Source organism: Anabrus simplex, chromosome 2 (genome assembly GCF_040414725.1).
Source record: "Anabrus simplex isolate iqAnaSimp1 chromosome 2, ASM4041472v1, whole genome shotgun sequence".
NCBI lineage: Eukaryota > Metazoa > Arthropoda > Insecta > Orthoptera > Tettigoniidae > Anabrus > Anabrus simplex.
This window is the reverse complement of record NC_090266.1, coordinates 998,164,029-998,188,659: the sequence shown is the minus strand read 5'-3', so window position 1 is coordinate 998,188,659 and position 24,631 is coordinate 998,164,029. Positions and strand designations below refer to the sequence as shown.

The 24,631-nt window shown below is 40.6% G+C and overlaps 1 protein-coding gene across 1 annotated transcript in view; it reads right to left on the bottom strand.

The window, feature by feature from the left end:
* The window catches only part of Hml (Hemolectin), a 586,263-nt gene that overhangs the window by 62,510 nt on the left and 499,122 nt on the right, over positions 1-24,631 (bottom strand). Inside the window, exon 76 of the mRNA XM_068226073.1 lies at positions 21,332-21,446. Within this exon, the coding sequence (XP_068082174.1) occupies positions 21,332-21,446 (115 nt within the window). The remainder of the gene's footprint in view (positions 1-21,331; positions 21,447-24,631) is intronic.

The following is a 24,631-nucleotide window of genomic DNA, read 5'->3' as shown; positions in this document are numbered from 1 at the left end:
GTACCCAAACTGTAGCACCGGTTCTCTTCGACAGCTAAGAAAACGGGCTAGCGAGGGATGAAAGGAAACGTGCGGTGGGGAACCTATTGGAGCGTGGAGGGGAGGAGGTGCAAAGGCGTGTCTCCAAGCACGCAGTGTGCAGGCTTAGCATTGGCCAGCAGGTATTCATCGCTGATCGCGCTGAATTTGAAATGTCGCAACTTTTAGGCCCCGTGGTTAACGCCCTAATGAATGTTGGCACCCAAAATTGATGCCGACATCGTTTTTACGTGTACCTCAATGTGTTTTCCAAGTTTCATCGCGGTCAGCGATTTAACCATTGCCGATGTTTCCTTATCAGTACCGGTAAGCGAGTGAAACTATGAAACTTCGGCGACTCTAAAATACCAGTTAAATTTTGCTGATTCAGTTTAGGTTAGGATTTTAAAGTAAAAAACGAATAGTTAGTCCCAATGTACTATCACCAAGTGTCACCGGGTGAAACTCTAAGTACATTGTTTAAAAACTGCTACAGATTAAGTTATGATGGTGTCTCCACTGCCGTGTATATCAATTTGGAAGTATGTGCGAATTTGTGGTTGAAAATATTATTGAAGGACCTTTTTCAGTTAGACCTTTCTGCGAAAAATGCAGTATGGTAATGTTGACACTAGAAAGTGTAGTGGGGCTACGATTGCTTATATTTAAAACATGTTTGCAACTGGGGTAACGAATGTGTTCACCGCACGCCACTGGATAGAAGCATCGCCTTCCTTCGATCCTCCTTGTGCTATACATACTCCTTGTTTATTTACTCTATAAGTATAGAGGGTTACTCCTTGGATTTTGCCCATTGAATGTTTTTGGAGGTAAAACCATTATTCAATGTAGCGTATAGTTGAGATAGATACTTATTCAACACACCGTATATGTAAAGAACTTAACAGTGTTTTTGATGAGGTTCAACGCATGACGTCTTTTTCTGGTGAAAAGGTAGTCTCAGTTTTCAGTTTCCATCTTTTCCATTGTTTCTTTCTGCTCTTTATTAAACATGGATGTTCAGTACTTTAAGCAGTAGTCGGAGACACTGAACAACAACAAAAACAATTCTTACCTAGTTGGTCACTTTGTCTCATAGCGAAACAAAAACTGAGATTACTTTGTCAAGTATGTGGCCTGTAAAAAGAATTGATCCTCGAAAAGAAGAGTTTACGGGATGTTTAGAAAGATTTGACAACTAAACGATATTGGAAAATGGTACAGAAGACGCCCAACGAGCTCAAATATTTTGTGTCTTAATAGGCCACTTCGTTACAATCATCTGGTAACTTTTCTAGTCCCAGAGAAACGGATAAAGGATTATGCTACGTTGATCAAACATTTCACTCAAATGATTATGCCTAAGGAATATGTGATTGTATCTGAGCATTGCCTTTTTAATTTAAATCAGATTGGGAAATAACTGTTTACCGAATTTATTGCTACACTTCAGATCTATCAGATTATCAATTCACTGTTAAGTGCCAATGTAAACTATTCGCTTAAATTCCTAATGTGTTCCTTAAAGCCCAGTTTATAAGGAGTTTATGTGATAACTGGATCCGAGACAGGCACTGCAAGCCAATGTCGCAACATTTGAAAATATTCTTATCAGAGCTACAGCTTTAGAAACTTCTAGTAGTGACCGCAAAGAGTAATCTAAACAACCCCATCCTTCGATCCCCCGCGCGGATATGTAATCGCAGCGTGAATAATTAAATCATAAAATAACAACTCATATAAAAATCCACAGAGTTCGTCTCACAATCACCATTCCAAGAATTCTAGATATTGTCCTCCTAGCCCACAGGCTGGGAGTATTACCGTTCATCCTCCAGGGTTCTCAACTTAACTATCGGCTTTTAGGAATATAAAATCTTTGTTTACGGTGCGCGACATCCAACCACCGTGAGTCAGAACATAATATCAGGATGCATATTGTGACAAATGTAGGAATGAAATCCATAATTCTCATATTTATATTTCCAGTCTGAGGAAAAGTTTAAACCCAGTTTGAAGAGAACCCGATCCAGTTTAACAAAATTAGGTACTCTCAGCTGTTCCTTATAATTTTCAATCCAATCGTGCCTGAGGGGAGAGTAGAGTGAAGCACTCTACTGGTAATTTCTCCAATTCTCATGCAGTAGATTTATTTGAAATTGTTCCAGAATCAGACAAGTGTAAGTTCACAGTTAATGCCAATCTCAAACCTCATATTTTGAAGTCGATTCTGAAGCGTGATACACCCTGATCTTAGCAAATTAATTTGATAAATTAAACCTAAGTGCACCATTACAGCCTTACACAACAGCCTCCCGTTCATATTCTGTTAACATTATCTAATCTTGAGGATGAATTGCTGTCTTCCGATTCCTATGAAAACAGGGAGATCCAAAGACCTCTCTACATTGCCCTCTGCTCGGGCGATTATGGATTAGAGGTCTAGACACAGCAATAGAAGAAATAGGCGCTACTGCTCATCAGATTCCAGGGCCTTGCATAATTAATTCCTTCAACTCAGTTGATGACATAGTAAGTGAGTTTCTGTATAATTTTTAGGAAAAGGTAGGCTGTGAGCCAAATTTTCAAGTCAATTTACTACTACATAAAGATGCAACACTTATTTTCATCAAAGAACGGGATGTGCCCTATGCTTCCAGGGAATGTTTTGCGAGGGAATCTGATTCACTGGAGAAAGCTTTAATAATCAAGTCCGTTTCATCATGCGACTGGGGATTGTTCTTGGTTATTATACCTAAACACAACAGAAGAGAAAGATTATGAGTTAATTACAATTGTGGAGTTACTGAAAGATTAGTGTATACCAATGATCCCATCAAGTGAATTAATGACATTTTGAAGAATTTACAAAATTCTAATTACTTTCCCAAGCTGGATTTCTGTAAAGCGTATTTATATTTTCACGTTGCAGACGAGAAAGTAAAATATTCAAACCATTTCAACACACTGCGGAACTTATAAGGTCAAGCGTCTCATTTCTTAAAACTGCCCCATACAATTTAATCAACACATGACACAGATTCTCAGGGGACTTCTTTAGGTTGTAGCCGATTTCAGTGAACATAGTCCGATGTTAGAAGAGTGCTATGAAAATTTACATGCCTGTGTGAAGAGAATATCAGAGTTTGATCTGCATGTTAATTGGGTGAAGTGCTTGTTTTTGAAGAATGAATTGAATATTTAGGTCATCCCATTGAATATAATGATATCAGAAAATCTACAGAAAACGTCAGATCTCGAAAGGTTATTTCAGTCCAGCAAATCGCCTGGGCAAACGCCACGTCCAACTACTAAAGCTACTACTGCTAAAGAGGATAATTCAACTGGAGAAAAGGTCAGGTACATTCTGTTCCAGTACCGTGACACACCACTTGCTGCGGAAAATCTTCGGTGGTGCTGTAACTGAATCGTAAACTCAGGTTGCACCTCGATGTTCTCTTCCTTACCAGATGCCAACCTTCAAGCCTCAGAAATTCACTTATTCATGACCCCTTCAGATGGGAGAGAGTGTCCAAGTCTTTTTTTTTGAAAACGACAAATATGTCTGAACGTTTCGTGATATCGTCAACAATTATGGAGAACGACATTTCATTAGAGTAGAGAGAACTCTAAGACATCACATCGACCAACTTCGCACGACACTGGTTGAAAACAGCCATTTTCAATAAAAAGTGTCATTCAAAATCAAAAGAATTCAAATTGCTGGCTCTCGTCCTCCTGAGCTACCACCACCTATTGAAATGAAATGTCGTATGGCTTTTAGTGCCGGGATATCCCAGGACGGGTTCAGCTCGCCAGGTGTAGGTCTTTCTATTTGACTCCCGTAGGCGACCTGCGAGTCGTAATGAGGATGAAATGATGACGAAGACAACACATACACCCAGACCCCGTGCCATTGGAATTAACAATTAAGGTTAAAATCCCCGACCCGGCCAGGAATCGAACCCGGGACCCTCTGAACCGAAGGCCAGTACGCTGACCGTTCAGCCAACGAGTCGGACCTATTGTAACCGTTAAACTCCATGCTAATAAGCATGTCATGAGGCCCAGAAAGCCATATATGCCGTGTTCCGCGTCATTCTTCGACATATTTGGTTGTAATAAGCATTTAACGCCCAGTTCGGGACACCAGCGGAGCTGCTCTAGATCGAAGGGTGAAGCTCTAATTGCGCGTATCGAGAGAGAGAGAGAGATATCAGTACAGCGAAACTTTGAAATTACGCTCTTTAGCGTGCAAACGAGAAGGAAACAGCACGCCACACTCAGATACTGCCTATGTCAGGAGGCGGAGTTAACTTTACAGGGTTCTAACTTGAGAATTGGATATTCTCCGCGATTGTCCTGCATATTCAAGGATACCAACTCATAAATTTCGCGCGTCGACTGACAATAATAATAATGACATTTCGGTACAAGCCTTAGAAATGTACAAGTAAGGACTCATTGAAATAAGCATAATTTACAACATTTGATAATGTAAGAAAAGGTATTACTTAACGAGCGCAGTACTAATGACGCACATTATACAGATGTGCGTGACGGGAACATCTGTCGTGAGCGCTTATCTTGAAAGAAATATAAGAGTCCCCGGCCTCAGCTACTTCGAGCGCTGAGATCAAAGTGAAAGCTTGTGAGATTACCAGAGATTCAGCTATGCGATTTTCATGAAAGTAGATCAGTGAAAAGAGGACGTAAAGATCTACAAAGTGAATATTTGTACGACCCTGAGAGATCAATATTAGCGGAGTGATGTGTCTTCTGTGGGCGGAGTTTGCCCTCTCCGTAGTCGGCGACCCGTATTTCTTATATAAAGAGACGAGGACAGCCCTTAATTACTCATTAGTTACTCATTCGTCCAATATCCAGTGTGTCAACCAGTGTTACTCATTCGTTCATTGCCAACTAGTGACACTTATTGCTATCCAGTGTTATTCAGTATTACTTAATATTATGTTAGACGGAGGTGAAACTCTTCATCAGTCTAATACACGTTCATAATACAGTCAGATTTCTCTTTTGTGAAATAATAATAGTGCTGTGTGGATATATGCGATTCTAATCCCAATATGCATTAAGGGAAAGCAGAAAAGCTATATCAGTGGCAACTCACATGAATATGTTTCAAAGAACGGGTAATATTCCAGTAATCGTCACGACGTAGTGAGTTATTGACTATAGAGTACCAATAATTATTATACAGTGATTATGGCATGTGGAGTGTAGGAGGCAATGATCCTTACAAGTAAAAGTTGTTAGACTAGGCAGGAAGTGCTCTATAAATGAACAAGTGACGCTCACGTAAGAACAAATAAGGCCAATAACTGTGTCGCTTTATAAGGAAATGGAATTGAGTAGTGATCTTCAGGGACAGCAACCACTACTCGAGTAGTCCATTCGAGTCTATGAGAGGGTCTATCAATTTCATGTTATTCGAAGACATATAAACAGTGCTTCAATAACCAATTCTCGATTTGTCCACATGTGTGTGAGTGCTCGTCGAACCCAGGATTCTGCTCTACCAGAGCGCGCCGGCGTGCCTCCGTTAGTCCAGTCAAGACCCACGCAGAACTTCCGACAGCAGGAGATTGCAGATCAAGACACCATGGATTCAACCTCGAAGAAGATGAACCTAGGACTATCTGCTAACAAGGCGACAGTGATGGAGGTCCAAATCCATTTGGGTATCATCAGATGACAGCATGGTTACACACAGCAATGATAAGTACATTCCATGATATTCCTATGCATGATAATCATATGTGTCGCATTAATATGTAAAACTTAACTTTGTAAATATAATTTTCAGCATGCATTTTGATATCTGTGATAAGGTGTAGGGAACGCAATATGTGTGTTTCAATGGGGTAAAGTTTCATTATTAGTTTGATTCTTGTCTTCTGTGATTATGGGTCAATCACAAATTGATTCCATGTATTTTTGCATGAATTAGCGTATAAGGCTTCATAGAGTTTTATATTTGAGTGAAGCATTCCTAAGGTGGAGTTTGTTAATTCAGCGAACTTCATAATCCATTCCAAGTTCAATTAGCTGAGATGGGTCTTCTCAATTGTTCAAATAAATGTTATTCAAAATGCTTCACGAGTTTAATGCATGTGTACAGCTACCTCCCTTTTAATCCTGAGGATGTTGACAACTGGGAGGAGGAGATGATGATTCGAAGTGCGAACAATAAACTAGATAGTTACGCCAGTGAACGTTATGTTAAGTAAAATACCTGTCGATTTAGGATCTTCTCAATGTGTAAATAACGTAGATTTGAGGCATACGTGTGTGAAATGAAGGGCGAAACGGTATGTGTAAAAATGCTTTAGGTGACAGATTAAGTATATGATAATAATAATAATAATAATATTAATAATAATAATAATAATAATAATAATGAAATCAACCAATACGGAATATGGTTGAAGCTTTGACATGAAATGATATTTGAATGTTATCCATAAATGTTTATTTGCGTGCAGAGTACGAGAGAAATGATCTGAGAATTACATAAATATGTCTGGTTGTGAGTGAAATTATTCTCCCAGCTGACAAAGACAGGCTTTTCTTAGAGAGAGATTTATGGTCTTCAGAATGAAGGACAGTGTGTTAAGCGCCAGGCTCTCGAGACTAGTCCATTTTTATATGTGAAATGGTTGCAAGAGTCACATAGGAATTTTTCCCTCATTTTCGCACTGTATTGAATATTCACAAGCCAATAATTCGTTACCGTCAATGTTGTATGTATCATGATCCGATAGGTGAAGCAATCCTCCAAATTTTATATTCAAATTAGATTGTAATAGGGATTTCAGGTGGCACATCGAAGTCAAATGCGTATATGCGACAGTGTGATGTATAATTAATGAGAAAAAGTAGATTTTATGAACGGCAAGCACGACATGATTTTCACGATCGGGCAAATGTGCGGAACTGTATTCCATAAAATGTCCTCATACTACCACATTGTAAGATAATATTGTTTTTCTTACGAGGATGCCATCCTTTTCATACAACTATGTTTTGTTGTGTAATCATATAGCGGATACCTGCGGGTACCGAAAGTTAGATAAAGGGACAGATCCTTAATGATTATGAAGTGTAATGTATATGTGTGCAGTGTTAATAAGTTGATTTGGGAATGTCAGAATGACATTCAGATGTGATAAAGACGGACAAGGGACATTTACGGAATTTCCCATATAATTAAATTTTGTGTTTAAAATTGCCACGCAGACAACAAGATGGCATTTCTCAGTTATTAAAATTACGTTTTGAATTGGGAACAATCTATTCTTATTTAGTAATATAGTGTATTCCTATCACTATAGCACTCTATTTTCAATATATTTAGATTAAGGGGCGACTTTACTTACGAACAGTAGGCCTACCATTGACCCGTATGCTCTTGAGCGTAGCCGTTGTGCCAGTTGAAAGTCGGGAGGACGGGACTTCGATGCCCGGGTTTGATTTCCAAAGTTCCTCATCGAGAAGATTTCCATCCAAGTATTTATTTGTGATATTACATTTTATATTCAGCACTCTACCGATCCCGGAACAGGTGCACTATGTTCCAGAACCCGCCAGCAGAACCCAGCCTCCCACTAACCAGCAGCCTGCGTAACCAGTGATTCCACCCTTACGTCTATAAATGAGACCTACTCAAACAATGGTATGGTTTCGTGGGTTTGTGATACAATGGAATTAATAAATTGCCAGTCCGATTATTTTGAGTGAGTGGAATTACTTTTCAAAACTGTAGATACTTCCTTATGAATCAAAACATCCATACTAGGACGAAATTATTTTCCCTGTTAGTAACGTCTGAAGTTAACAAGATCGGGTACATCTCGTTAGGGTGGATGGAAGATGTTACTGCTGCACTATATTAAGTGTCCATTACCAGACCTCCAGCATACCCCCACAGCGTGTTAGTCTGTGGAGTTGTGTGTCAATAGTTTGAATCACACAATGTTTATATGAGGTTGACTAGTCCAGGTTGTGACAAAAAGTTCTCCTCGGTTGGTATGGCTTCTTGAATGGGTATATTTGCTGAACGTTTCAATTCTGCTGGAATCTCATGAGTTTTGAACTGTTCCAGATATTTTTCCAATTTTGTTAGGGAATTTTTCCATGATCGGTGGCTTAACAAAATGACAGTTTAAAATACAAATGTAGATTATTTCTGCGGTTGGAATGGACTGTTGATTCACATGAAGATGGCTTGATACAATAGTATGCAGTACTTGTTTGAAGCTTGAGAATTCCACCGAATGATTTCGCGTTTGACGTCCAAAAATGCATGTCCTTTATATATCCGAGTCCATTCTTTGCCATGAGAAATCTCAGAAGCAGAGCCTGACATTTAGTATAGTCTGAGATGATCCCCAGGCCTCCTTGGTCAACTGGTCTTCTGAGTTGATTTCTTGATAAGCGATAGATGTATCCTCGCCATAGGAAATAGCTCATTACAAGTTCCAATCTTTGCAAATATTTCTCTGAAATGGAAAGGGCCTGAGCTGTGTACTGTAATGTAGATATAGCGAATGAATTAATGTGCTAAACTTTCTGTATCAGATTAAGATTCCTGCTGAGGTGGTTCGACATTGTGCTCTGAATAGCGCTGACTACTGTTGTCAAATTCTGTTCAACTCTCTCCTGAAAATTACCTGTAAATATCAAACCAGGAATTTTTATTTCTTCTTTTACTATGATTTCAGCAATTATTGTGTGCTTTGGGCAGTTACTGACTGGTATAAATACATATTTCCTATAATTCACTTTCACGTTGGCGGCGGTTTCACACTCAGATATTATTCAAATCAGTTGATTCACATCGGCTACCTTCTGTAATGAAAGGGTTATATCGTCAGCATAAGCTCTGCCTGTAAACATTGAGCGGATTTGGTACGTCCTTTAGGAGGTGACGGACAGCTCGAATGAAGGGTTCTAAATTTAGGGCGAAGAGGATCATAGATAAGGGACATACCCCGTCACACTGACAGTTTTATTGGAATAGGTTTGGAGAACTGTCCATTTAGGAGTATTCTAGAATGCGCATAGGTGTAAAAGTTCTAATGACTCTTCATGATGACCTTGGCGTACAGAACTTGTCGAGAATCGTGAAGAAATAACCATGGTGAACACCATCAAAAGTCTTTCCAAAGTCAAGTCATGAAATGTTTTATTGAAATATGTTTCGTCATTAACAACGCAGTCTCTGGTAGCGATAAGAATCATGTTATCATCTGTAAGCAGTGAGTAAATGTATTCATTTTTCGCGTTATTCTTTTCGGAGGCAAGATGATACGGTTGTGTTTTCTCTTCGGGTATGACTGATGTTGCACATGAGCGAATGGTTGCTCCTCGTGGAATATTTTTTGAGTGGAGGTGATTAGGCGTTTTACTGTGGTCAAATGACTTGTTACGTCATTTCCTGCTTGCTGACGGGCAACAAGATCATTAAGAATCACGTAATAAGAATTCAATGTACGGCGTGTGTTTAGTGCCTTTTCCTCTCTCTTCTGTTTGAAAAAGTTCTGAATAACTGGCCTAAACCTGTGTAACCGAGGCTTGATCAAAATTTGTCCAACACTTCGTACTCTAGTAGAAATGGGATGATTATTGTACCGTCCAGTTAAGCTGCGTGCCTTCTATAAGGCCATTTATGTAATTGAACTTGAACTAATGTAATGCAGGATACCTGGGTTTGCAACTGTTAGATGTCTCTACCATCGGCAGTAGTGTGAAGCTCGGGGTTCTGCGGCACTGACACCACAGGCCCCCTGGACGAGGCTTGATCCGGTGAGTGACGTCACGGCGCGGTATGAGCTGCTAGCTAACAGCGTGCTCTTAACCTCCCATGACCCTACGCTGGCTACGTGTCGAGGCTTAACCTTACTGACCTTCGTGTCCAGACTTAAACTTACAGACATCGGGTTCAACCGTAGAGACCCTAGTTCGAAACACGTATCCAGGCTTAATTTTACAGACCCCCAGGTTAGACTCCAAGTCTAAGGGCGTTAACCGTACAGACCCTAGTTCGAAGCATGTGCCTAGACTTAACTAGACAAGATGAGACATGGTCCAGGGTAACTTTAGGAAGCTTTGATGCTGAGATCGGTAGAAGCTAAACGTGAAACAAGATGGCGGCTACCCATAGGACTAGGGAGATGGTGTAAGGTGTAATACGTATGGTTTATACATACGGGGCATAATATTGGGAAGCATCATTAAGACTCTAAAACGGAGATCGAGTTTGGGACTACCTTGAACTACAATAGAACTCCTGCGGGACTAAATTTCGGCACTTCGACTACTCTAAAACGTATTTAGTAGCCCGTAAAGACAATATCATTATTAATAGTTGACCCAAACAGAGATCGAGTCTGGGACTCACTTGAACAAGAGAAGAACGACTGCGGGAATAAATTCCGGCACTTCGGTGTATCTAAAAAGCAGTTCATAGGAAATAAACATTAATATTTGACCCAAAACAGAGATCGAGTCCGGGGGTGTCCTTGAATAAAAGTAACATTAGTCAAAATATCCAAATACAGAAAGATTGAGTCTAGGACTCCTTTGAACAAAGGAAGAACGGATATCGAACTTGGAACTCTCTTAGACTGAAGCTCAACATTAACCAAGAAAATCGAACACTAGATTTTTTGGACCGAACCAACCCGACTAGGATTCGAACTTGTAGTTCCTCTAGTGGTGTAAACACGCATAACTGAACATTAAAATTTTGTGCTTTTAATTGAAACAGCACAGATGAATGGCTATTAGTTAATTCGATACACCCAACGTTTGAAGTCCCCACCCCGACTAGGATTCGAACCTGGAGCTCACTTGGACTCAGAACTAAAAAGCTTAAGTGTATAAGAAAAAAATTGATGCCAAGCTTTTCTTTCTCACTGTAGACTAACTGCGGACCGTTAGTATGGAGTGAGAACTCGTGACAAGGAGTGCTTTTTAGCAAAAAATATTTACTGCATGTGCAGGATGATTATTTTTGGAAGTACTTGCAGAGACATGAAATAACAAGTCCATTGTTTTAGCATTAGGTTAGTATGCTCAAATCAGAAAAAAGTTCTAGAATGTGCAAGTTGATTAGACTTGGACGTATTTTCTGGGACCTGAAATACCAAGTTCAGTGTTTTTCGCATTTAGCCTAGCATACACATATCAGCAAAAAATGACTGCATGAGCAAGTTGATTAGCTTTGGAAGTAACTTATTTGCCGAAACAGGGAATACAAAGTTCATTGATTCCACAAGTTCGCGACTTAGGTACAATCGTGCAGGAGGAACCAACATATCTTCGTTCTGAAGACTCAATTTATACATGCACAATAATAAAAAATAATGTGGTGCCGGAATTTAGCTCCGCAGGATTTCGCGTATTATTAGAATTCCCAATAAATAATAAAATCCCCGACCCACCCTTCAAGTTCGGTACCCGGGCTAACTGCGGCCTAACGTTACGCTGACCACGCGTTAACCTAACTTAACCTCCCAGGACTTAGAGCTGAACTTGAAACAAGATGGCGACTATAAGGCTTAACACGTATGCTTTTAGACTTCAAGTTTGATACTAGGGGCTAATTGCAGGCAAGATCGATGCCAGGTATAACTGCAGGCTTAACGTTACGCTGACCACGCGTTAACTCTCAGGACTTAGAGCTGAACCTGGAACAAGACTGCGCCTATAAGACCTAATGCGTATGCTTTTAGACTTGACGTTTATATCGAGCTAACTGAAGGCCTAACGTTACGCTGACCACGCGTTAACCTAACATTACCTCCCAGGACTTGGAGCTGAACTTGAAACAAAATGGTGGCTATAAGGCTTAACACGTATGCTTTTAAACTTCAAGTTCAACCACACGCTGATCATGCGTTAACCTAACGATTGCCCATCCCTACACGAGCTTAGCAGCTGCACATTGTACTGATAGGGTTAGAGAGATGGTGTAAGACTCAATGCATATGCTTTTTTCATAGGGGAATAACCCTTAGGCAAAAGGGCATGAGGGTAGAAGGGCAGAAGGACAGAAGGGGGAAATGGCAAAGGGGCAGAAGGGCAAAAGGGCAGAGTTGTAAAGAAGGCAGAGGGGTGGAAGGGCAAAAGGGCTAAATGGCAGAAGGGAAAATGGGCAGAAGGATATAAGGGCAGAGGGAACCCGTGTATATGGCGGTTATACATGGTACTAGGGAGAAGGTGTAAGACTTAATACATATGCTTTATTCATAGAGGCGTAAGGCAGAAAGGCGACCTTAGGTCTTGGAGCTGAGCGAACGCGCACGCATCCTCCTCATTCGCCTGGCAAAACGGCAATAGGGCTCTTCCTCCTCTTAGACTTAGTAGCGTATGACTACCACCTCCTCCTGATATCAAGCTTAACTTAACAGGCACGGATTCGACTTCAAGCTTAAACTCACAGGCTCTGGTTTCGACCCTAGGCTTAAACTTACAAGCGGCTTTAATGCTGAGCTTGGTGGAGGCTGAAGTTGAAACATGATGGTGGCTACATATTCCACTGATAGGACTAGGAAAATGGCGTAATGCTTAATACAAGTGCTTTATTCATACGGATATAACTATAAAAAGCTACTTCAAGTTATTGAAGTTGAGAGGCTGCAGGGTCAAAGATGCTAGCATGTGAGCTGATGCGTAACACGCTATTGGATTTTGGTGTTTGAAACACTGAATTTTTGATTGTAATATTTCGAGCTTACAGATTCGAACTCTAGAGACTTTCAATTGTATACTGTAATGCTGACATCACTTAGAGAGACAATGCAGATCTCAGTCCTTGAGGAGACATGACCTGCTGCGATTTTACCTTTATGGAAGAAGACAGTCAAAGTTTTAGTAATACAGCAAGTCAACCTACCGACCCGTCTTCCACATGTGAGTGTGAGGCCTGCTTCTTTGAACAAGTGAACAACATATTAGTGAGTGAGGCTATTGATGCCTTTTATAAACATAAGTTTTTGTGGCATATGCCAAAGCATTTAATACGCTATCTACCATCTAGTTTGATGGCAGAACTATGCCTCTAACATTGTAGAATATTCATGGAACCTGCACCACTTCGCCTTAAAATGGCACCAGAAGTCGCTGCGTGTCGACGTTGTAAGGAACATTACAATTGGAGAGGAAAATATGGCTTATATGATTGTGATGGACCAAATCCTATGATCAAAGACTGTTCACAATGTACCTCACAGTAATGTAATCTACTCGCGTTGTGTATATCTATGGTTATTTTTAATAACTGCTAAGTAAAGAACTGTGCACTGAACGCATTCGTTAAATTCAAAAATACCCAACGTTCGAGCAATAAGAAATTTAAAATCGTCGACCCGAATAGGAATCGTGGAATCGGACTTAAGGTCTATAATGTTAAGCCTGGACAAAGAGCCAGCGTAAGGTAATGTGAGGTTAAGAGCATGATACTCAGCGGTCCAAAGGGAAGAACCCTGGGTTCCATTACCGGTCGTGTAAATCGCAAATTTTTCTCGGTTCTGAACACAAAGTTTTAATCTCTAAGTGATGTCATCATTACAGTAGACAATTGAAAGTCTTTAGAGTTCAAATCTATAAGCTCGAAATGTTACAATAAAAAATTCAGTGTTTCAAACACCAAAAACAAATAGCGCGTTACGCATCAGCTCACACGCTAGCATCTTTGATTCTGCAGCCGCTTCAAGAACTTGAAGTAGCTTTCTAGAGTTATGTAACTATCAATAAATCACATGTATTAAGCCTTACACCATCTCCCCAGTCCTATCATTACAATGTGTAGCCTCTATGTTCCTATGAATAAAGCACAAGTATTAAACATTACACCATCTTCCTAGTCTCGTATCACCATCTTGTTCCAAGTTCAGCTCTAAGCACTAGACCATAACATCTTTCTTCTGGGTCTATGAGGATGAGGATAAGGAGGAGGAAGTCTAAGTCCTTGAGGAGGAGGTATAGGTTGTCATACGCTACTAGGTTTATGTGGAGGGGGAGGAACTAGTTTTAAGCTACTAGTTCTATAAGGAGGATAGAGCTCTCTGTTAGGAGGACGAGGGGGAAGAGGTTCCCTTCTGCCCTTTCTGCTCATTTACACTTTAGTTCTTTTACAATTTAGCCCCTTTGCCCTTTTGTCCCTTAGCCGTTTTTCCCTTTGGACATTTAGCCCTTTTCACCCTTTTTCCATTTATGCGGTCGCTCAGCTCCAAGACCTAAGGTCGCCCTTCAGCGTTATGTCTTATGAAAAAAGCATATGCATTAGGTCTTACACCATCTCCCTAGTCCTATTAGTACAACCTTATTGTGACGATAGTCTGGTCATTAGCACGGTGACATTTTCATTTTAGGACAAGACGGTTACCAGTTTCCCGTGTACTTTTTAGTGAGAATAGTATGATCATTAGCACGGTAAACTTTTCGTATTAGGACAAGACGGTCATCAGTTTCCGTGATTTGTTGTAGGAATAATAAAAAAATTTAAGCAACTTAGGGTGTGACTGCTCATAGTAGAAGGGCTATAATAAAAACAATAAGTCTGGTAGATCATTCAGTGCAGTTGTCCATTCAAAAATAACCATTGATATACACAACAGGAATAGATTACACTACTGTGAGATACATTGTGAACAGTCTTTGATCATAGTGTTTGGTCCATCACAATCGTCGAAGCCATCTTTTCCTCTATAATTGTAATGTTGTTTACAATGTTGACACGCAGCGACTTCTGGTTGCCATTTTAAGGTGAAGTGGTAGCAGGTTCTATGAATATTCTACATCGTTTAAGGCATAGTTTTGCCGAAAAACTAGATGGTAGAGAGGGAATTAAATGTTTTGGCGTATAACGCAAAAACTTATGTTTATAAAATGCATCAATAGCCTCACTCAGTAATGTGTTGTACACTTGTTCAAAGAAGCAGGCCTCACACTCACATGTAAAAGACGGGTCGGTAGGTAGACTTGCTGTGGTACTAAAACTTTGACTGTCTTCTTCCATAACGGTGCAATCGGAGCAGTTCATGTCTCTTCAAAGAGTGAGATCCGCATTGTCTCTTTAAGTGATGTTAACATTACAGTAGACAGTTGAAAGTCTCTTAGAGTTCGAATCAATAAGCTCGAACTATTACAATAAAAGATTCAGTGCTCCAAACACCAAAAACCAATAGTGCGCTACGCATCAGCTCAGACGTTAGAACCTTTGACTCTGCAGCCACTCAGCTTCAAGAACTTGAAGTAGCTTTGTAAAGATATGTCCCTATGAACAAAGCACATGCATTAAGCCTTACGAAATATCCCAAGTCCTATCAGTACAATGTGTAGTCAGAATCTTGTTTTAAATTAAGCTTCCACCAAGCTCAGCATTAAAGCCCCATGTATGGTTAAGCCTAGGGTCGAATCCAGAGCCTGTGAGGTTAAGCTTGGAGTCAAATCCATGCCTGTTAGGTTAAGATTGCAATTAGGATGAGGAGAAGGTAGTCATACGCTACTAAGTCTATGAGGAGGAGAAGCCCTATTGCCCTTTTGCCAGGTGAATGAGGTGAAGGAGGACGCGTTCGCTCAGCTCCAAGACCCGAGGTCACCTTTCAACGTTACGCCTCTATGAACAAAGCATATGAATTGAACCGTACACCTTCTCCCTAGTACCATGTGTAGCTGCCATCTACACGGGTTCTCCTTTGCTCTTATATCCTTCTGCCTATTTGCCCGTCTGCCATTTAGACCTTTTGCCCTTCTGCCCCTCTGCCCTTTTGCCCTTCTGCCGTTCTGCCTTCTTACAACTCTGCCCTTTTGTCTTTCTGCCCCTTTGCCATTTTGCCCTTCTGCCTTTCTGCCCCTCTGCTTTCTTACAACTCTCCTAAATCCTGAGATCCCTCATTTTGGTACATTTTTAATGCCTTCATCACTTGATTTTTCTTTTCTTTACACTCATCAGTATACCATACGTTTTGTTTATATTCCCTTCTCTTAACTCACAACCACTTTTTTACCAGCTACTTCTAATGATCTTTCAACCATTCTTATGGCTTCATCTATGTTATAATCTTCTATCATATTCACAATACCTATTTTCAAAATTTCAAAATTTCAAAATTTCCCCCTCTATAGTAGTCCCTAAATTCGTCTCTATGTTCCTCACTCCACCTGTACCTTACTAATTGTCTCTGTACATAGTTAAAATGCTGTTTTTCTTCCTGTTTACCTTCGTATCTCAGTAATCGGATAGCAACTTCTGTCAAATTATCCTCAAAGAAATGTGGTCCAATTAGGTGATCACCCAGTATACCACACCAGATATCTACTCCCTATCATGCCTGAAATGCTGCCTGCCTTACCCAGTGGGGGTTTTCAATACTCCAATAGTGCATGATATGACGAGATGCAAACGCGGGATAATTTTCCACTTGCGTCAGTATCCACGCACAGAAATCAACATGAGTTTCGAAATTTCGTCTCTTCAGTTCAGTTCTCCAAGAACAACTACCATTTCTGCTAGAGTATGTACCCCTGAGTGAGCGTGTAACCATGTGATATCTTTTTTTTTTTTTGCTACCTGCTTTACGTCGCACCGACACAGATAGGTCTTATGGCGACGATGGGACATGAAAGGGCTAGGAGTGGGAAGGAAGCGGCCGTGGCCTTAATTAAGGTACAACCCCAGCATTTGCCTGCTGTGAAAATGGGAAACCACGGAAAACCCTTTTCAGGGCTGCCGACAGTGGGGTTCGAACCTACTATCTCCCGAATACTGGATACTGGCCACACTTAAGCGACTGCAGCTATCGAGCTCGGTAATATAATCTCTATTAAGGCCAATATCCCTAGGGGTTGCCATAGTATTCATCTAGTCCCAGAGATAGAATCGACAATGAGCTGATGTTGAGGGGGTTTTCCTTACCTAGGCCAACTTGGTCCTCATGAACGTTAGGGCGTAAAGGCTGACATTGTGGTTCAAGTCCAATCGGTGGAAAAAATGTTTCACCATCAGAATGTTGGCCAAAAGGGTAGGACTGCGTGCCAAAATCCTGGATTTCATTCCAAATCTCTCAGCAGTGTTCATGTGGAGTGAGGGCATATTACGCTGTTGATAGCGATTCGTCCGTAAGATGGAGATATTAACCCTTAGCAGACCCCTTGGTATTATTCGACACATATATTTTATGTGCCAACACCGGGTTTCACCCTCTCCCTACCTCGTTATCATCATCATCAACGAACACCAAACAAGGGCGTCAAATACAGACATCTACTCCAGGTGATCTAAACATCCTCGGACACTGCCGGCACTAACAGCCACACGCTAAATCAACAAACAAAGAACACTAGCTAACGTGATTTTGCGGTAAAATAGAAAATGTATTTTGTTATGGAATTGGATGCCTGAATCCGAAAATGGTGTCTTTCTCTGCGTATTACGTCTAGGTTCGACGCAATTCTATTTTGCTTTATCTGAATTCTTAATATCTAAACAATGAGAGATGTTCTCACGCAACTGACTTTGGAATAATAGTATATTATGCATTATGGGAAGGAAACAAGTGATTATTGCCGCGCGTGAATATAGCAGATCGGGACGTAAGCGAGGGCCGAGTTCTGTTTTCTAGAAATTTAGATACGCAATATTAAGAGCGCGAAGGAAGTTAGATATGACAGAGTAGAGTTGCTATTTTAGACCAGTTGTATAAACAAAAATATTTTAAAACCCAGTCCTTATCCAATGTTTACGTTGGACTGTCATTTCTTTTTCATGATATACTGAATTGTTATATAATCAGTTGTGCTTGAAATACACCCCAACACTACACGTTTAATGCGTCCGACTCGTTTGCTGAATGGTCAGTGTACTGGCCTTCGGTTCAGAAGGTCCCGGGTTCAACTCCCGGGCGGTTCGGGGATTTTAACCTTAATTGGTTAATTCCATTGGCCCGGGGGCTGGGTGTTTGTGCTGTCCCCAACATCCCTGCAACTCACACACCACACATAACACTATCCTCCATCAAAATACCACGCAGTTACCTACAATTGGCAGATGCGCCCACCCTCATCGGAGGGTCTGCCTTACAAGGGCTACACGTTTAATGTGTCTTTTGCTTTAATTTGTACCTGTGCATGTGTGCATTAACGTGAAATAAAAAACTGTGTTTCAGTCGATCTTTATTCATGATACTTTTATTTTAGTATTTTGAGGCCATCATGGCTAGTGTATCAGGGGTGCACAGAAGACAGTGCAAACGAAATCCTATAAAGTTTTGCTACACTTGTGGAATTTATGTGTTTGATTCCAAAGTGTGTCAAATAGACTAATTTTGAAGAAACTTTATTTTTCTTTCTTTCAATTGAAAGTTGGAGACCAAGACAAGTCTTACGCACCTCTTATTGCATGCAGTACCTGTATCGAGTGATTTCGTTACTGGTATGAGGGCAGACGAAACGCAATGCCGTTTGCCATACCCATGCAACGGTGAAAGCAGAACAATCATTATGAGGACTGCCGGCCTCCGTAGCGTAATGGTTAGCGCTATTAGCGCCATCCTCGGTGGCCCGGGTTCGATTCCCGGTAGGCCTACTACAGAAATTTAAGAATGGCAGGAGGGCTGGTACGTGTTTTTAATGGTACATGCGGCTCACCTCTAGTGGGGGTGTGCCTGAAAAGAGATGCACCACCTCGGGATGAGGATACGAGTTTACTTTACTTATTATGAGGACTGTTATTCTTTTATGACCAACGTTATTGGTTACAAAAAGTAAAACAAAATTAAATATCCAAAACTTTTGTCACCTCTCCGGCCCGTTCCTCATGGACCTGACATAAGAGTACGTACTCCACCTGGTAACTTGAGTGATGAAATTGAAAGCATTTCCTTGCAAGCGGACGTCGAAGGAATGGATTTCGAGCAACGTCAGTATGACACAAATCAACAAATTTACACAATTCGAACTGGATGATTTGATAATGGATTTACAGTGAACCAAAGGAAAAAAGGAATTACATAGCTCAAGACGACGCAGAAATAATATATTGGCATCCGAGATTACGTTTTCCTGGTACAGAAATCGTCAGAAAGAATTTCGAAAATATTATACATAAGAAGACTAAGTTGTATTTTGTACAGATGTTAGAATTCCTCTGTATCAAAAGGGAGGGAAGGAATATGATCCCAGAAAATGGCGCCTTTTTATTATCTCTTACAAAACAAAACCACTTGCACAATCCACAAAGCTGTCTAAAATATGCGAGACATTAAATTGGTGCTTGAAAGAATTCGAGCATGAGTGGCGACCACAAAACACCTAGTAATCTGCAGGACTTCGCAGTGAGCAGCGGTCGTTTGGTAGGTCGTGGCCTTTGTGAATGTTACGCGATGGGGTTTAAATTAGTAAGGACCACATTTGTGGGTAAAATGGTTCTTCCTGGATTCTAATGTCAGTTCATGTGCTTGAAAAATATATTTCTTTCTCAGCTCTTGATTGTGGATTTCATTTGCTTAACAATTGCACACGTCTCATATCACGCAAATTAGTGATAAGTGAAACTGGAAAGAATTTTCTATTGGGTATGGTTTGTGATAGTACACATATCACACCCTCGCACTCTATTTAGAAGTAGGAGATATTATTGTCATTATTATTATTATTATTATTATTATTATTATTATTATTATTATTATTATTATTATTATTATTTCAGTTGTACTGTATATTTTGTTCTTAATATTTTAATCTGGAACGTCTCCATATGTGGTATGAGTAATTTGTTTTGTACGAACGGATGGGAAAACAGTGCTATTAACAACTCGGGAAGTTTGCGGGAGTCATGCGGATAGCCCAGAGTCCGATGACGCGGTATGGTTGTTATTGTCATGGGACGTAGAAGTGGTTCAGGGCGTGATCTTGGAATGACAAGAGGATCTTCCACTCGTGTTTGGATGGCCAGGATCAATCTAGACGTATCATGTGAAAGTAAGGGAAAGCTGAGGTCTATATAGGCATGTGAGAAAACAGCGGAGACTGGACTTCAAACGGCAGAGAGGACATGACTTCAAACTTTGGTGGGAAGAGGAGATGTAACTTTGGTGAACCGTTGTCTTATAATGTTTATGGAATGTGAAGTGTGGTACAAGTGCTTAGGCATTTGCTATTGTGTAACTTGTGGCGGCTTGGTACTAAATGCAGGTGAAAGCTATGAGGAACTGTATCTCAGACTTTCCAGAATGTATGTTTTGGAACGACAAGCGTGTGTTGCTCAAGTGAAAGTATCATTATACCGAGTGTTAGAGTCAGTGAACGCAGTATTATAAAGGTACAGTATCTGTGGGATAAAACAAGTGCCAATAATGAGAATATGCAAGTTGAGTTGATACACAGAGATAGTGAAGGTTATTCGTCCATATATATGCTTTGTAATGAACTTTCAACGGACTGATTGCAAATGGTAGCTAGGTCCTCGTTTTTGGTTTCCCACTGTTTTTTGTTGTTGTTGTTGTTTTTGTTGTAAACATGGAGTCCTCCAGCGGTATTTTGTGAGTGTATTTTATGTATATTTTTGTGTGTTGATGAGGTGCCCATGCACGGATGTTATTTAGAATATAGTTATTTTAGAATAAGTGGAGTTATTGATGAACCTAGGTGCAGCTCCTACCTATTTAGTCGTTTTCAGAAGGTTAGGTAAGGCCTGGAGCAGATGTACCAGTACGCAGCTTTATGTACACGCCCCGGGACAGTGAATTATCATGCTTTATCAAAATTCAAGGGATCCTTTCTGGTGATCTCTGGCGCTCATACTACGAACATTTCGATTGATTATTTTATTAATTTAAGTTATTTTAGTAATTTATTCAGTTATTTATTCATATGTATTGAATTAGATTGCAATTTACAACCAAGCGTGAGGCGAATAAAAAAATGAATGAATAAAATAATTCATATTTGATTATTTTACTCCCATTGCTATTTTTAGTAATTATTATTATTATTACTACAAATATTGCAAGGTTATGATTTGAATTGTATTGTTCACAAAATTTAAGGGCAGTGTTTTGGGTATACAGTATTTTATCTGTAAATGATCACAAATTAAAGAAGTTACAAGAGGTAGAACAATTATTTCTCGGTAAAGACAATACATTATATCACTATGCTTTAATGCAATCATGAACTGATTTTATCAGCTTAGAGCAGTTGACTTTCTTTTTTAATTCTATAAACACATACTACGCTATTACCTTTTCTAAAACGAGTGCTATAGAAAATTGTTCCTTCAACTTACTTAGAAGATTTCCCGCGTTCATTCTGCATTTCCGACAGCAACCATCCTGATAAATATCTTCCGGTTTGCAGTTATCCAGCATGGGACATGACTCAGCACTGCTTGTCAACTGGAACTAGAAAGCAAAGTAAGGCACAAAATATTTTAGGTACCAATGTCAGTGTTTTTTATGGAAAGTATGCACCTTAAGGTAAGAATATTTCCAATGAAGAATTAAAAGAAACATCTTAAAATACCATTAAATTAGAACATATCGAAGTGCGTGAAGTATTTAGTTATTAATTTAATTTCCTTAAACTATTTAACGAATGTAGTGAGACCTAAAAATTTATAGAGAGGAGGTATCACAACATAGTAATAACATGGTTAGATGTTTGGTTTGTTATTAGGGTTACTGATCTTGCAATATTGAATTTCAGGTGGAACACAATGATTATTACATATCCATTATTGATGTTAACTTCAGAACATACCCTTAGGGCCATTTTCTCCAAATAGTGTTAAACCTGGTATCAATTAAATCCGTTTAACTTTAGTATCTAGTTTAAACCCGCGTCCATTTTCTCTATCAAATTCTGACACTCGTTTAGTTTAAACGACAGCTCGCCGGTTTAAACTGATAATTGTAATGCTTGTTGTTTAAAGGGGCCTAACATCTAAGGTCATCGGCTACCTCTCGAAGGTCAAGTATGCGCTAGTGGTGGCTGCATTGAAAGAATACTCGAAAGCATGATCGATTGGAATTGGCCAATCAGGTCCAAGTAATCCATTGACTGTCATTGTTGTTTTAATATTAGCTCTTTGTAGAAAATGAAGTCGTTCGTACGTAGTGAATAAAGAAGAAATTCAACGGGAAACTAGAAGGCCCGTGCACTGAGCATTAGATGAATAATGACATCAACAGGAGTCCGAATAACCTGGTAGCCGAGTAAAGCAAGAAAAACTATTGTATGCTGTTAATTGCATTCTTGTCTGGGAAGCAGTTTATTTCGTATTTGGTGAATGTTTGTTAATCGAGACACCTAAATATGTCATGGAAATGCTGTGTGCCAGCCTGTAAAAGGAATTACTTGGTCCGAAAGTCAATGGAATCATTTTAAACTGCCTCTTAATTCTTGAAGAATTAAAAATATGTGAATCAGTATGAGATGAGCCTAGCCATCTAGACACAAGAGGGAGGAGCTACACACAGTTTGCACATTAATTTAAAAACAACCCCTTGAGATCCCTGAAAGTTTCTGCATTTACGCCCCCTGGGGACTGTATTTTAATATGAGTGCAGTCAATTGCACCAATACAATTATGAAAATGAGATCACATAAAATCCATGCTTAACCCTATGGTATGTTGATATAATGGTGTGATACATTTCCTAAGGCTGTAGAAACCTTTACTATTTTTCTTGTTGTTGATACGTGATTAATACTGTGGTCCCCGATGTTAATTAGAAAACTGCATGCATCATAATATCTTAAAGCAACCAGAAACATTGCTTCTGGCGAAACAGCATTATTTTGTGCAGTTGGCGTTTTAACTGTATCCTTTATTTAATGCAAGACAATGTTTGCTGTTCGCTTGTAAATTCTATATCTATGAAAAACTATACTCCATCCCATTCTTCAAAATGATCAACTCTTATTTGAACAGGTCTGCTTAACCTCACTTGCACATCAATATCATTATTTTCTATTTCATCCAAAATGTCAATAAATTCTTCCATTTTTCTAATGCGATATTATGATTTTAGTAGGCATACGTACATTGTTAAGTAATGTTGTAATAATCGTGGACAAAACCAACCCGTTTAGTACTATATTCACAGATATATTTATAACACGTCACGAAGGTTTAACATAAACAGCAGTTTAAACCTGCAATACACAAGATTTAATTTTGAACCAAGTTTAATCTTGATCCAAAGTTTAAACTGATGTGGGGAAAACGGGTGTCAGTTTAAACTTGGACTTAAACTCGTTTGAAATAAACCTAGTTTATTTGCCACCATGGATGCGTTTGGCAGTTATCTCCTCTCTTTGATATTCACCGAGAGGGAAGTCCTCGATACATAGGTAACTAAATCACACTGTTTAGCCCAGCTGCGATGTTTGTACTTGCAAATACACTGACTGACAGAGCAAATGCAACACCAAGAAGGAGTGGTCAGAACTTTATGCCAATTGCAGGGTAGACTGACGTCACTGAGGTATGCTCATGATGTGAAATGCGCCGCTGTGCTGCGCACGTAGCGAACGATAAATGGGACACGGCGTTGGCGAATGGCCCACTTCGTACCGTGATTTCTCAGCCGACAGTCATTGTAGAACGTATTGTCGTGTGCCACGGGACACGTGTATAGCTAAGAATGCCAGGCCACCGTCAACGGAGGCATTTCCAGCAGACAGACGACTTTACGAGGGGTATGGTTATCGGGCTGAGAAGGGCAGGTTGGTCGCTTCGTCAAATCGCAGCCGATACCCATAGGGATGTGTCCACGGTGCAGCGCCTGTGGCGAAGATGGTTGGCGCAGGGACATGTGGCACGTGCGAGGGGTCCAGGTGCAGCCCGAGTGACGTCAGCACGCGAGGATCGGCGCATCCGCCGCCAAGCGGTGGCAGCCCCGCACGCCACGTCAACCGCCATTCTTCAGCATGTGCAAGACACCCTGGCTGTTCCAATATCGACCAGAACAATTTCCCGTCGATTGGTTGAAGGAGGCCTGCACTCCCGGCGTCCGCTCAGAAGACTACCATTGACTCCACAGCATAGACGTGCACGCCTGGCATGGTGCCGGGCTAGAGCGACTTGGATGAGGGAATGGCGGAACGTCGTGTTCTCCGATGAGTCACGCTTCTGTTCTGTCAGTGATAGTCACCGCAGACGAGTGTGGCGTCGGCGTGGAGAAAGGTCAAATCCGGCAGTAACTGTGGAGCGCCCTACCGCTAGACAACGCGGCATCATGGTTTGGGGCGCTATTGCGTATGATTCCACGTCACCTCTAGTGCGTATTCAAGGCACGTTAAATGCCCACCGCTACGTGCAGCATGTGCTGCGGCCGGTGGCACTCCCGTACCTTCAGGGGCTGCCCAATGCTCTGTTTCAGCAGGATAATGCCCGCCCACACACTGCTCGCATCTCCCAACAGGCTCTACGAGGTGTACAGATGCTTCCGTGGCCAGCGTACTCTCCGGATCTCTCACCAATCGAACACGTGTGGTATCTCATTGGACGCCGTTTGCAAACTCTGCCCCAGCCTCGTACGGACGACCAACTGTGGCAAATGGTTGACAGAGAATGGAGAAC